Source organism: Falco cherrug, chromosome 4, assembly GCF_023634085.1.
Source record: "Falco cherrug isolate bFalChe1 chromosome 4, bFalChe1.pri, whole genome shotgun sequence".
NCBI classification, from domain to species: Eukaryota; Metazoa; Chordata; class Aves; order Falconiformes; family Falconidae; genus Falco; species Falco cherrug.
This window is the reverse complement of record NC_073700.1, coordinates 84,272,024-84,286,421: the sequence shown is the minus strand read 5'-3', so window position 1 is coordinate 84,286,421 and position 14,398 is coordinate 84,272,024. Positions and strand designations below refer to the sequence as shown.

The window sequence follows — 14,398 nt, the reverse complement described above, 5'->3', positions numbered from 1 at the left end:
GAATGCAGCAATATAAATCATGTTGCTGTAAAAGCCAGATGACTGGCTTTTTGGACAGAACAGCCATTTAGTCAGCCTAATCTGATGGTCTCTGAATGATGTCCTCCTGTCTGAAGGGCTGAACTGTATGGTAGCAGCAGCTGCAGTACATTAAACTTGGGCACCACAAGCTATGGTGTGTACTTGCAAATAAAAAATAGTAAAAGAGTAAGCATGGCTTTGTCTGGAGCTATAGGGTCTCCCATCCCTTCTACAAAACTCTGCATAAGACCCTAAGTTACCTCACAGATCCCACAATGGGAAATGGAACAAGACTGGAGAGGAGAAAATGAGCTATTTCAATAACATCCCTCTTCTGATGTTCCCATACTGTGCTGCTACCACAAAAAGTTTAGTCTGATTTGGTCATCTATCTCTTCTAACTTCTTTCATGGAAGCCTGTTCCTCTCATCACTTACCCTCTTTCTTGAATTCTTTTCAGTTAATCTCCTTCAACTCTATTTTCAGGAGTAGGTTGGGGGTTTTTTTGGTTGGGTTTTTTTTTGTTTAATTTCCAGAAAGTGAATTCCAGAGTAAATGTGAGGTCATATACTCATGGAAAACATATATATGTATTGGCTCTGCAATATTTTACCATATTTTCATCTGCTTCTCAGTACAGACCAGTATCTTATTTCTGCTCATTGAGCAAACAGCCTTGTTAAACCGCTGAGGATCATACTTGAGCTTTTTCTAAGAATCTACAACGAGTTTAGAAATCAACAGGTATGAGTAATTTTAAATTGCTCCTCTGAAAGCACCTCTTCCTGTTCTTATCTACAGCAAACTTAATCTTATGCTGTCCAATTTATTAGGCATTCCAGTAGTTCTTCATATCTGCTGTAGTGTTAATAACCTCAGTAATTTTTGTCTGTGAGCAAACATGCGTATCAGTTTCTGTCGACCTTCCCTTCTCGCCCTCCAGAATTCACTCAAAGTATCTACTGTATACTTCCATAAGTGGAGGCACTGGAGCACCTCCCTAACAAGGAGCAGTGGTGAAGCTGAATCGGGGCTTTGAACCACTGAAAACTTCAGAAAACTGAAAAAAAAGAAGTGTTATAGCTTGCAGCAGGTGATGTTTTGGGCTCTGTTTTGGTGTCCTCATGGTGCAGAGAAAAAGCTTTAAGGTTTGGATGTATCCAGACATTCTTTTCAAGGAACTTTATAGCAGGCATATACTGCTTAATTTCTGTAACAGCAGGAGTCCTTTCCTTGCAGAGCTGACCTTCACCTCGGAAGCCAGCCTGCTCAGGAAGTTGGCTGATTATTTAGCTGAAAGCTGTGTTATATGCCCCCAAATGCTGCCTCCCCCTTGCTGTGGGAGTGACTCTGGAGGCTGAAATGTTCTGGAAACACAGTGAGTATTCTAGCAGCCCAGAAGAAAGTCCTCTAGGTCTGCTTGGGATATGTATTTACAAAAGACTCTGGATGACAAATGTTTGAGTCCAAAATGTAAATAGTTGAATCACTTTGCCATTTTCTTCAGCTTTCTCAATGGGGAAAGGATCTTTTTGAATTATTAGAGGAAGTCTGCCTTCACTGGAGATTTGGAGTACTTGATAATCTTTATGTGCCTCTTTGCAATGTACTTGAGAGATAGGGAGCTGCCATTTTACTCTGGGTGAGTTCTTGCACTATATTTAAGCTGCTGTAATGGGTACCTGCTGCTGAATGGGGTAGTCCCTTTTCTCATACCTTGCCATTACTTCCTACAGGCCAGCACAGGTGAACACTGACTCATCACGCCTGGGCCAGCTCCCTGTGAGACCAGATAAGCACCAGTGTAGATGCAAAGGAGATGTAGGACTGCTGCTTTCTGGAGCAGACAGACAGCCAACCACCCAGTCAGATGGCATCCCCAAGAGCATGCTTAGCCACAAGCACGATGCCAGATGATCTTGTCTCTTGTCTGATACCTTAAAAACTTGGGAGACTTGACCCTGGTTCTATCCCAGGCTTGCTCTGAATTTGTTATTTAATCTCTGTCTCTCTCTCCATGGAGGCACAATACTTCCCTGCGTTAAATGTGAGTTCGGAAGTATTTAAATTGCTTCTTAAATGTATTGGCTCATACCTTAATCTGCAGTGACCTCTAGTTAGATAAAATGGTATTAATTCAGGTTGCATCTCTACTTACTAATTTGAACTGCCAACAGCATTGCTTGTCCGTTGTGCCAGTCATCTTGCAAACATGCCAAAGCAAGCAGCTCCTTTCCCACTGGCTGCAATAGGCTGCATCACAAAACATTTGTTCAACAACTTGATGAGAAATTGTTTGATTTCTCATCTGAGCCTACAACTGTGAAAACCCCCCAAAAGTTTCTCCAGTAGACTCGAAGCTTGTGAGACATCAGTGGCAAATCCTACAGCCTAATTTTTGTCCTATGATCTAATCAGGACTAACTTTGGATACGTATTTATGTGGAGAATAAGCTGTATTTCTACATATACTAAGCTGTGTAATTAAAAGGAAATTACTTTGCTGAAATAACTGGTGGGGAGGCAGATGGCAAGACTTTTGGATGGTTTGGTTTTATTCATACATGATTTCATGCAATACCAATTCTGAGCCCAGAAGAAAAGCCTATGATGTGATTATAACCTTTTTATTAGTTTACTCCTTCTGATACACTAGTCTTAATTTAACAGGATCTCTGTAAAGGCAGGAGGGCTGTGATGCAGCAGAGAGAAGAATTCTCTATTTATTCCTTGTACTGCCCTAATTCCTGCCGCACAAATTGTCACCTGTTGCTGCATGTGACATTATACTACGAACATGCGTAATGCAAGTTTGTTGTGCTACTCAGTGATTATTTATTTTCTTTTGTTTCTTTCTTTCTTCGTATTTGAAATTTGGTCTGTTCTTTAGTGTGGACACTAATTCTTCAGCTTTGTGCTGGAATTGTTAACTTGCTTCCAACGAGTTCTGTACAACCATCAAGTGAAATGAATAACATCACAAATATACTTGATAAAATCTCGTTTTTTATCTAACAGTTCTCAGCAGAAGCAACTTCTGATTGAAGTGTTCATAATACGTCTCTTAAGGGGTGAGAAGAGGAAAGCTAAACTCAAACCTGTCTCCTCATTTTCCAATGGAAAATGAGCAAAGCTGTCTAGTCCTACAGCTAGAAGGGACACAGGACATGGGTTACGCTAATTGAATCAAACTTAAAAGCCTTCAAGCTAAACTACACATAGTTTTCAGGAGAGTGTGGGAAACTAGTGTGGTTCCCCAGTGAGATAACTGCTTTTTTTTCTGCAGCACTCAGAATTATTTGGACTCTGAGGTATGTATGTGATTCTAGTTGTATGTGCTTAGTGCATGCATCATCCTAACATAAATAACATAATTTCTTTATCTCATCAGTGGAGAGTAAAAGGTGTGTTTAATGGCTCTCAGAATTACCTTTTTGTCTGCCAGAGAGCACAGGTACTTATGCTTTGCCAGCTGGATCCCACTCACAGTTACTTGCCTGACTTGCACGGTCAGGTGGATACTACTAAGGCTGAGCAGAGAAGTGCTACTTATCTGGAAAATATGTGAGAACCTTTCATATCTTGGAATTCCCTGGTGTATTTTTAAAGGTAATGATTGTACTCCAGTCACAAAACACAAAGGCAGGAGGTACTGTATACACTACTGATGTGCTCCCCAGAAAAGTAAAAATTTCGCTAGACTTTTCCTCATCTCATGTAGTATATGGTAACAGAAACAGAATAACAACTTGCTTGGAGTCTGAACTTAATGGAAGTTGCATTCACCATCACTGTGACTTATTTATTTATGTCATTTTTTTAGAAAAAGGAATAAATAACCTCAGATGTCTAAGTTTGGCTACTGGTCAGTTGTCTTACCAGGCGAATGAAAACACGGAAGAGAGAAAACAACGCATGGTGTGTGTGTATATGTTAGTAATTTTCTGCTACCTGTTATATATAGCTACAGTTACAGTTGATGTGTATCTGATTTTGGTATGCGATTTTTGCTCATAGGTGGAAAGGGAGGCCAAACCTAGCAATGCCAAAGGCTGTCAGGAGGTGTTATGAATACCTGCCTTGCTCTCCAGTTAATTGTCATTTCAGGGTGTGAACACTTTGAGACAGAGAAGGCCTCTTGTGATATTTATGTGGTCATTTCAAAGCCCTTGTGGTCTTGGTGAGAGTTTTCTTCCCATGGCCCTTGGACATTCTGGGCTCTGTCACTGATTTTGTGAGTGGTCTGGGACAAGCTGTTTGGAGTCAGATTTTTAAGGGGTTAGCACATGTTTACGCAATTTTAACATTAAAGGTGGAAGATGCTGGAATGGGGCTATTGGTCTCTTTGTGTCTTAGTCTTTCCATTCGTAAACTTGTCTGTCTCAGCTTTCCTCCCATCCCTGCCCTTCCTTGTCTTGTGCGTTAAACAATCAGTTCCTTGTGACCAGGTTGTCCTTGCTATGTATTTGTACAAAGCTTATCAGAGGGATGCTATTCTAGCTAGTTCTACCGGGATATAAATGAAAAGGAAATGGAAATGTAAAAGAACCCCCTGGTTTGGGTCCCAACAGAAGCAGACACCAGCTCTGGGGCTCAAAATTGAACTATTTTTTGTAATGGTTTCAGTTCAATTAAAAAGTGTTTAACTGCAGAATAACAGCTAGGTAGAAGTTTATGGCCTTGATTCTGCATAGGAAGAATAAAGATGATTGCTTTGTTTCTTTGGATTTGAAATCTGTGAATAAATCTAGTGATTCTGAAACAGTCTGGCAACTATAGGAGTTGCCAGGTTTTGAGCTTCTATACCTGTGGTACCGAAATCTGTGTGTCTTAAGCCCTGTTCCTCTTGGGACAGGTGGATCTGGGAGGCTGAAACACCTGCACATTTCTTAGGTGGCAAATCCCATCTCTCCTAATATGGAGAAAGGGGAGCAAAAGCTCAATCTCTTTCCCTCCAGGCAAAAAGTTAATGGATTAAGGGTAAAACCTTAGGGTTTTGTTAATGCTATTCTCTAGAGAACTCAGAAACAAAATTACTTGTGTGGATGCCAGTGATTCAGCATGCAGAATGATGATGACAGACATTGATTTACCAGTGTAAAATCTTGCTAAAATCAGCAATATAAGATGAATTTGCACTGTAAAAAATTATCTGAACTAACTTTCACAACAGAACAAACTGTTTAGCTATGTTTGTCAAGCTGTCTGGGCATATGGTCATTTTTACTTGGTGTGAAGTTGGGTGAAATATCCTGAAATTCTGAAGATTAGGAATTGCACCGAATTAGATCTCTTTACATGTTCTTTCTGATGATCTGCTGACTGATACTTCTCACTTCCAGTGGATGTGGCATAGCTAGACAATAGCTAACAGAAAAATGCTAACAGAAGAACAATACATTGATGAAGTTTTTTAGGTCATGATGATTCCAGTTGTGAGCAAAGTTGTACATTGCTGTTTGTTATGGACTAACCAATCTACCCACGTATAACCCTGGATTGCGATCTGTCAGGAGCTGACCTAAATTACATGCTGGGCAACATTTGGACCATGCATCTCCAAGAATAATTGACAAATTAATGTTTAGATGAAGCTTTGGAAGCAGAGCATATTTGAGTTTTGATTTTCATACCTCATGCTTTTCTTTTCCTTCTGTACTAGACAGCTTTTTGTTGGAGAATCCTATGTTCCACTAATATCTTCTCGTAATCATCGATGACCTGAAACATAGAAGAATAATTACCATAAGGAGAGTGAAAATCTCATCCATTAAATTGCACAGCCAGGAAAATGTGTCTGTAGCAAAGAGATATAACAAGAGTTTCCTGTCTCACTATAGCCAAGGAAAAGCATCTTAAGCAAAATAACATACATCAGGGTGTGTGGTTGATTCAATGTTTAGTTAAAATGATATGTGCACATTATAACACTTGTATACTTTAATCAAGGAGCTTCTGGCAGTGATGGCAAGGATACATACATTATGGTAGGAGTGAGCTCATTGATCTAAACAGTCTTTCAACTGCACTGTAAATGTGTTTTGTATGTTGGTCCCTATAGAAAACCCATAAAATAACAGATTTGGTTAGAAAAAAAACAAACAGTAGAATTTTGCATATACAATTCTGCCATATTTCACATAACATACATTTTGAACCCTTATCATCTTGAGAGGTAGGAGCTAGTTAAGGGTGCAAAACTCAAGACTTGCTGCCAAGGAGGTGAGATGGGTAGGGAAATGCTTTGATCATCAAAGTCAGTGACCTTTTGGAAAAGCTGTGAATGTTTCCTCCCACATTTTGGTGCAAATGCAGCAAGGGCAATAAACTTATGAAGATGAAACCACAAAAAGTGTTTCTTCAGGGATGGCATTTGGAAGGTGTTGCTGAATAGGCTGAATTCTCTGAGATAACACATAGCATGTACCTTCAGGTTCCTAATTAGGAAAGTCAAAGTACTGAAAAGCTGTTACAAGTATGGTCTGGATTTCAGTTTATTTCACTTGTAACCCTGTACCTGGTTTCTTTCTGTCTGAAGCAAAGGTTATTCTGCTATAACTGATTAGACTGAAACTGGCCAGCTAGAGGAACTCCAGCTTCACAGAAGCATTGATCCCAAATGAAATGGCCTGTGCTGGTACCTGTAGGGACTTTGTGCACTGGGCTATCTGATGATATTTGAGATGGTTGTCTATTCCTTTCAGTCTGCTACAGCCAATGTATGGGACACTGTTGGTAGTTCCCTCCAACAGGGAGAGATTAACCTCCCCTTCTGCAAGACCGGCAGCCAGAAAAACTTCAACTCTAGGCAGTGCATGAAAATTCCCTTTCAGAATAATAGTTGTGAAATTAATGTGGTTTTGCATGATGTTTAAATATCCTAGTTGTCTCAAATCAATATTCTGTAACTTCTGTAGTCTGACAATAACCTATATAGCAGTTTCACTTCATGTACCAGGTGATTATTGCTTTTAGTGAATGGAGCATCATATGCTGCAGAGGTAGTTTTGTATGATAAATGATGCCCGAGGTTTTTCTGTGTAGGAAGCCAGCAAGGTCAAAGAACTGCAGCCTTTTTGGAGACTTAACAGCATAAAATACTGAGATTGCTCAGTCTACATGAAATTAGAAGGTAAGCATGCTTGGTGTCTGTGAAGGGTGAGGCAGAAGAAGGGATTGACACCAGGATCTTCACAAAGCTGCAGTGGCCAGGTCTAGTATAGACTGCCATATCAGTGAAAAAAAAAGAGAATTTACTGCATGTAAAAATTCTTGAAGGTATGCAGGACTGACTGGAGTTATGGTGGATATTTTAGGGTTTTTTTGGTGCGTGTGTGTGGAGCGGGGGATGACAGGGACAGTCCAGGGGTGAAGATGGAGATAAGACATTGAAATTGCTGTGATTATATCTAAGAGTTATGGATCTGCAGCCCTCTGCTTCTAGAAAGGCAATAACTTCAGCTGTGTTGAAAAATGATAAAGCTTACTAAGGCAGAATAAATGAAATAAAAATGGGGCACAGACTTCAAGCTGATGAACTATAATCCATAGCATTTCTGAATAGTTTTCCTGAAGATTTTCTGCAAGGTTATCTGAGACGCATTGTCTGGGAATTTGATAAGTTTGAGCTTAGCCCAACCTTCTAAGCAATTTGTAACTACATCACTCCAGCCATTATTTTTATGTGAGGATATCATCCAGATTTTTTAAGGCAGATGAAAATTTTTCTTCAACTAATCTGACTATTCTTTGTGTATAAAAGGATGAAATTTATGATAATTTAGGGGTTGGTTTTGGGTTTTTTTCTCCCCTTTGACATGTGACTTGAGTGGAGCTTGAGCTACTGACTCCCTCATTTTCTGTCCTGTACTAATTCCCTCCACACAGACACTCCCTACAGTGTTGTAGCCAGAGCACTTGTGTGGTGTTAGGGAGGGAAATAAGAAAGAAGCAAGCAACAGCTTTATGCCTTCTTTCTCCTTTCACCACTGCCATATTAAATGCAAAGAAGTAACATTAAGTGCTTTCTTCATGATAAATGGCATGGAAAAGTGTCATAGAGTTGAGTGGGGAAGATTTCTTGAATGGGCAGGCACCCATCTGTCTATAGTGCCTGCTCATGCTATTCCTGAGCAAGTGCAGCTCTCTCAGCTGCTTCATCAAAAGTTGCCCTCAAAAAGTCAGTGATGTTGGCTGAGAAGGAAAAACCAGAACCAGTGGGAAGGTAGCATGCCTGTAGCAGCTTGAAGGGTAGGGCTGTTAGGAAGAGCAAGCTGGAGCTGTGCTGTTGCTTTTGGGGGGTGAATAGAGACAACAGAAGATTAAACTCAGCATAGGACTGCCTGGGCTAGCGTGGGGGACTTCTCTGATTTGCTGTACGAGCAGTTCATTGACTGATTTTGGAGGTCTGCCAACTAACTGGTGAGAACCTCAGGAATGATTTCTGCCTCTGAGCCCTCCAGGGAGGCAGGACAAGGGAATACACAGCCTTAAAATGCTTCCAGTGGGTAATACTATCTATCACAATATAATAGTGTGGTTTTCCTGGCTAGGAAAACTAGCTTTCCATTGAGGTATTGCATCCAGGCTAACGGTATGCATCACCAGAGGGACAACTGCTGCTGGAAAGACAGTTGGATGCTGTGGTACAATGGAGACAATGAATGTGGTTAAACAACGCAGGGATTGGAGGAAGAGGAGTTCTGGAACAACTGTCTCATACAATTCTTAGTTTCAATTCTGAAAAAGAAGATAATATCTTTGAAAAGTGACTTTGTCACTGCTGCATAAAAATGGATGAGATTGGACATGTTATTCTCCTTATCATATCAAACAGTAAGGAACAAAAGTATAGATGCCCTCTTCTCAATAGGTAGGAATAGATGGTCCAATCAATAAGCCTGTAAGGCAGGTAGATTTAAGAACTAAATTTAGACACATAAAGGCATGCAATTTGTTGTGAACTTGTCTCAGGTTTATTGAGCTTGATCATTCCTTTAGAAGAAGGTTCACAATGATATTGTAGACCGATGTATTTGTTTGGGTTTTTTTGAAGATCAAATCACTCCCATTTCCATTATAAAACTATCAGCAATACTGGAAGTAGCTTTTCCTCATTTTCATATGTAAGATTTCTTATTTCTTCCTCTGAAATATGTAGTCTTCTGTGATCAGAGATGGATTAAATGGGATCTGATATTGCATGGAAGTTTATCTTCTTCTGACTTCATTATTTGTTGCTAGACCATTACCACCATTTTAGAGTTGATCTGGCAGTCCTGTTGTTTCAGCAAGTAAAAGTATTAATACTATTAATCAGAAGTTGTTAAAAGTACAATTCAGAGATTCTAATGTCCTTCATTAGTAGAGAAACTATCCATTTAAACATTAATCCCATTTGATAGAAATAAGGAGGTTTTCTGCTTGACAAGAGCATGTATAATTGCTATGTAAAGGGAATGGAGAGCCTGCAATTTAATGACAGGTACTGGGTTTGGCTTTTAGAGAATGAAATAAATTTTTATGACTATCCCTCCCTACCTCACTTCAAAATTAAAGTGTCAAATATAACTAATATATTGGCAGGTGTAGCTTAATTGACAGCTCAGCCAATTATTAACAATGCAGGCACAAATGTTTTAAATGTGATGATGTCTTGCTGCTGGAGGAGAGTTCCAACCAAACTTTGAGGACTGTAGTTGCCATAAAAAACAACAAAGAAGTGGTGCACTTTCTGCAGTATACCTTGGAAAGTGTTCCTGTGATTAAGACTCCTTCTCTGATGCTTTCTTTGCTGTGTTCCTGAAGTGCCAAGGACTGTTAAACAAGTTCTTCTGTCAAAACAGATCAATACACAAAAAACTGGTATCAGTCTTCCCTTGTAAATATTATCACAATCTATCAAACATACTATTTGTGCTGTTACATGTTTCCTGTGTCTGTTATGTGGTCAGTGAAGTAGAGTAAAATGTAATTTGTGGATGCACTGAAGAATGATTAGGCTTACAGTTATTAACTCTCTAAACTAACCTCTAATGAGAACCAGAGGATTCCTTGCCAAATGAAATTACTTTCTTCTATGATATTTAATGGAATTATTTTCCCAACACAGGTGGTTGCCTGTTTTATTATTTTTTTTTCTGTGTTGAGCTGGTCACGTGTTGCCCATCTTCTGTCGTTTCTGCCCTCTCAGTATTGATCTCTCTTTATGTTTCCCAGAAGAAATGGAACAAGTGACTGACATGAGTCCCAGTCTCTGCTCAGCGCCCGCCCCCCCGGCGACTGGGATTTCTTCTTGACTCCTTTATACATTTTGAAATCTTGCCTGACATAGTTTAAACACTGCAAAACAAACTCACCACGTGTATTGCTGTGTTAACTTTTTTGGGGGGGGTGGTAGTGCTGTATGTTTTGTGGGGTTTCTTGTTTTGTTTTCTGTTGGGTTTTTTTGTCCCTCCACCAAGTCAACCAACACCAAAGTGGTTCCATATGAGAAGGTTCACCTGACAGTGCAGGTTTTCTGATGTGTTTTTCCCCTCCACAGGAGCAGAAGTCTGTCATGCTTATGGAAAGAGCCCTTTCTAGTTCCCCATCTCTTCACTAGCACAGCCCACTGCAGTGTCCCCTGGTATCTTTCTCCAGGCACTCACCTCAGTTTGCTGAAACCAGAAGAGTAAAGGCACCTTTTATATGCCTGGATATCAGGTTTGATTTCCTTCAAGGTTCTTGCTGCATTTTTGCCAATTCATCTTCAATCTACCTCTGTCCAAAATAAAGTGTCAGTATCCATGCAGCATACTGACAGGCAATTTAGTTCCACAGTTGGATGTTCAAGAGTGGGTCCTGGCATAGTGTCAGCCACATCGAAAACCCATCCTACGTATTTTTAACATATCCAGCTGATACAGGTGGTTAAAACCTGTTGTTAATTACAGTTATAATTTTGAGAACTTTAAAAGTTACGAGCAACTAAACACTGGCCCTTCTCTGCAGGTGAGTTCCTTGGCAAGTTCTGCTTTGCCCTGATGCTGTGAAGAGAGCCCAGCTCTTGTAGGATTTCTGTCGTCACAGCACTGGTTCAGATGGGACATTTAAATGTTGAAAGTCAAGAGGGTTTTTGCCCCTGCCTGTGCTCAGCCCTTAAATTAATTATTTCAATGGAACATGTAACTCATAAGTGTCTGATTGTCAGTTCCTGATTAAGAACTACTTTGCTACTTAACCGGAGTTTGATTCTCTGGAAACTGTATCCTCTTTGTGTTTTCTGGATGGATAGTGGTATTTTCTATATATAACTGGAAGACTGTTAAACAGTAAGATGTGGCCAAAATCAAGTCTTTGGGATGGAGGAAGACTTTTTTTTTTTTCTTTTTTTTTTTTTTCTGGTCATGCCCCTGTGACTCTGAGTCATACAAAAAAGGCTTTCTGTTTGTTGTTGTGGTTTTTTTTTTTTTTAATTTCCTTAATTATCCTTGATGTTAGCTCTGAGGCTGTAAATCACTCACCACTGTTAATGCTACTGCTACTTCTGTCTCCCACCACAGCTTCCTGCCCTCAAAGACCACAGCTCACATCTGTCCCTCTGCAAAGCTGACTTTTGGCATTAACAGGCAGAGACATGAGCCTTTCCCAGGGACAAGCATAATAAATACTAAGCAGAGCTGGGAGCGCTCTCTAAATCTAGCTAGTGTGCAGGTGTCTAAAGCTTTGTCTCTACTCGCCACTAACAGGCAAGCTGCTCAGTTCAAGACCCTGTGTAACTTCTGCATGAAACTTGGATGGGAGTAAAAGTCTAATTTGATAGAAAAAGAAGAAGAAATCAGGGTAACAAAATCATATGTTGAGTACTTTGGAGCCATGCTGTACTTACAAACCTGTGATCACAGCTATAGTTCACAAGGGTATAAATAGCAGAGATTTTGAGATTCCCAGTTGCTCCCACTCCTTTAGGTTGTTCAAAAATGTTGACAGTTGAGTTTTTTGTTTCATCCTAACAAACATTAAAAATAACCAAGGATGGGCAGCAGGGCTGTAGTTTGCATGCAGAGCACGGTACATAGAGGCTTTGCCTTTGCTCTTCAGTGTTGCGTGTATTATGGTGGCATTGAAGCACCTGCAGCACCTAGAAATGGAAAATTACTGCTTAACAAAACTGCTAAATAAAAGGTGTTCTTTACAGAGTGCTTTCAATACCCATTTTGAAGGAATAACTGTTGGTATCACAGCCAGTGATAACTTGTAGTATTACAATCTCTGTGAAGGATCCAGAAGTGGTTTCGTAGGACCTCCAAAAGCCAAGAAACCAACTGTGCTTCCAAAGTAGGTAGGGTTACATACAATAAGTGAGAATCCAGTGTGATTTTTAGCTGTTATTGTTTTTAGAGGTTTTTGAGAGGTGGTAAGGAAATGAATTCATAGAAGAATTAAGCTAATAAACTTGCAAAGCTTTCTCTGTTCAGCAAAAAGAAGAAATACTACAATTCAGTTGTACAAAGTTGGCTCCTTTCATTCATTTTTTAGTGACATCTTTACTCTCCATTTCCTGTTCTTTAAAATGATACTTAGCAATGTAAGTAGAAGGCAACATATTTCTTTCTTCCTGAGGCCAAAGAGAAGCAACGGAGTATTTCAGAGTGGTAGCTGAAACCCCAAAGACAACATCAAAACTTCACTACATATTCTTGAGTCTTCTGAAAAGCGATATACCCAGATGTAAAGTTTATAATTGAAAAGAAATGCTCTAGCTCTCACGCTTACAACAAGCAATTTTAGAAGCGTAGTTGTGTGGATTGGAAGGAAGGAGACTTGCCTTGTAAAGGGAGTGCCTATAGTATAGTCATTTTTGCTTGCAGAGTGTTCCCCAAGCGGGGCTGTAAAGCAGTCAGTTCTGGGTTGTGCAGAACTGAGCAGAGACTGTAAAAACCCACTTGCGAACTTGTGGAAATCTACTGAGAGGGTGACCCACTTCAGATCCCATTTTTGTTGTGCTGAGACTACTAGCTCTACCCTTTAACAGTAGCTTAAATGAAGTATTAGGAGCAGCGATTACATCAGTTACAAGCAGCAGTGTAGACATACGCTGGGTCTGCAGTAAGCTTAAACCCTTCAGGAAGGAGTGTGAATGGCTTCCCAGTTCCCATGGGGTGATAAATCTTCAGAACTTTGAAAAAGTAAGTATCAAACTTGGCAACTACTTAACAACAGAATAAACTAGTACATATTTCAATTGAAAATGCTCTTCTATCATATAGGTAAAGTGACGAGTAACAGGGTTATACTAAAGTATTACCTTTAGTATATTCTTACTGCCGAGTATTAGTAAAATAGGTAATATAGGGTTGAGATCTCTCATGGCTGAACATTAAAAGCCATTTCTGTCTCTGTTCAGAATGAGATACAGTTGCATTTCCTTGACTGCCTCACATGCACCAGGCTAAGGGAGTAAGTCAAAGACTTTATCAGTTCAACTGAAGGTTTCATTTGCTCTCCTTTACAATCACTAACTACAGTACCACAGTTCAGCCCTGTAATCAAAGATTGGTAAACTTGTGCCTAACCGCCTCTCACCAAACTCTGAGCTGTGTAAAGCAGTTCCAGGCCACAAGTACAGAGGGTCTGCTAAAAAATGACCTATTACTGTAACTAATGCTTGTGTAGAAACATGTTAAAAGCTGAGAACGGGCAGTGGTTTTGATTTGATGCTGCTGTGTAGTGCCCTCTGAAACCATCTCTTCAGTGTATGGTTTTCTGTTTAGAATTCCTTTTCTATTTAACAGAATTTAAATAGTTCAGTATACTTAGTATTTGTTCAGACCAGGAACAATGTATTTAAGATTCTGGTGAATATACCTTGTTCCTTTTTCAGAAATAAACTTGTAAAGTAAGTCTAACGACCCAAGCTATATAACTAGCAAGTTATTTTTCCCCATGACAGCTGAAAGTGAGCCTGAGGAATAAGGCATATCTCCATCACCTGCTTGTGTTGCTTGTCTTGTCTTTGCAAATGCATAAGTTTCATCCTTTAGATAAAAAGTCCGCAAATCACTATGAATAACGGTATGGCTGAATAGCATTATTTGTGTAAGGGGCAAGTAGGAGTCCATGGGGAGACACTGCCACAGGGGACCTCTGCTGTTAATACAACCTGCTCTTGAAGACAGCTGAACAGGGTTAATGTTGAATGAAAGACAAATTGGTAGTGTTTTGCTCTGAGATGTTGATACCTTAAAAACACAAAGGAATGTGTTCCCTCTCATTTTTGAGGGCAGAGCTTTTTTTTTAGTTTTCTTCCTTGCCACTATTTTAAGCACATCAGGATATGTTTTCTCCAGTAGAGGGGTGGGGTGGGGGGGGGTGGGGGGAGTCTTGAATTTTGAAA

At 39.9% G+C, this 14,398-nt stretch overlaps 1 protein-coding gene across 1 annotated transcript in view; it reads left to right on the top strand.

Moving 5' to 3' along the window:
* MACC1 (MET transcriptional regulator MACC1) overlaps positions 1–14,398 on the top strand; it is a 64,938-nt gene that overhangs the window by 32,821 nt on the left and 17,719 nt on the right. The window contains exon 2 of the mRNA XM_005445119.3: positions 13,037–13,190. Within this exon, the coding sequence (XP_005445176.1) occupies positions 13,037–13,190 (154 nt within the window). The remainder of the gene's footprint in view (positions 1–13,036; positions 13,191–14,398) is intronic.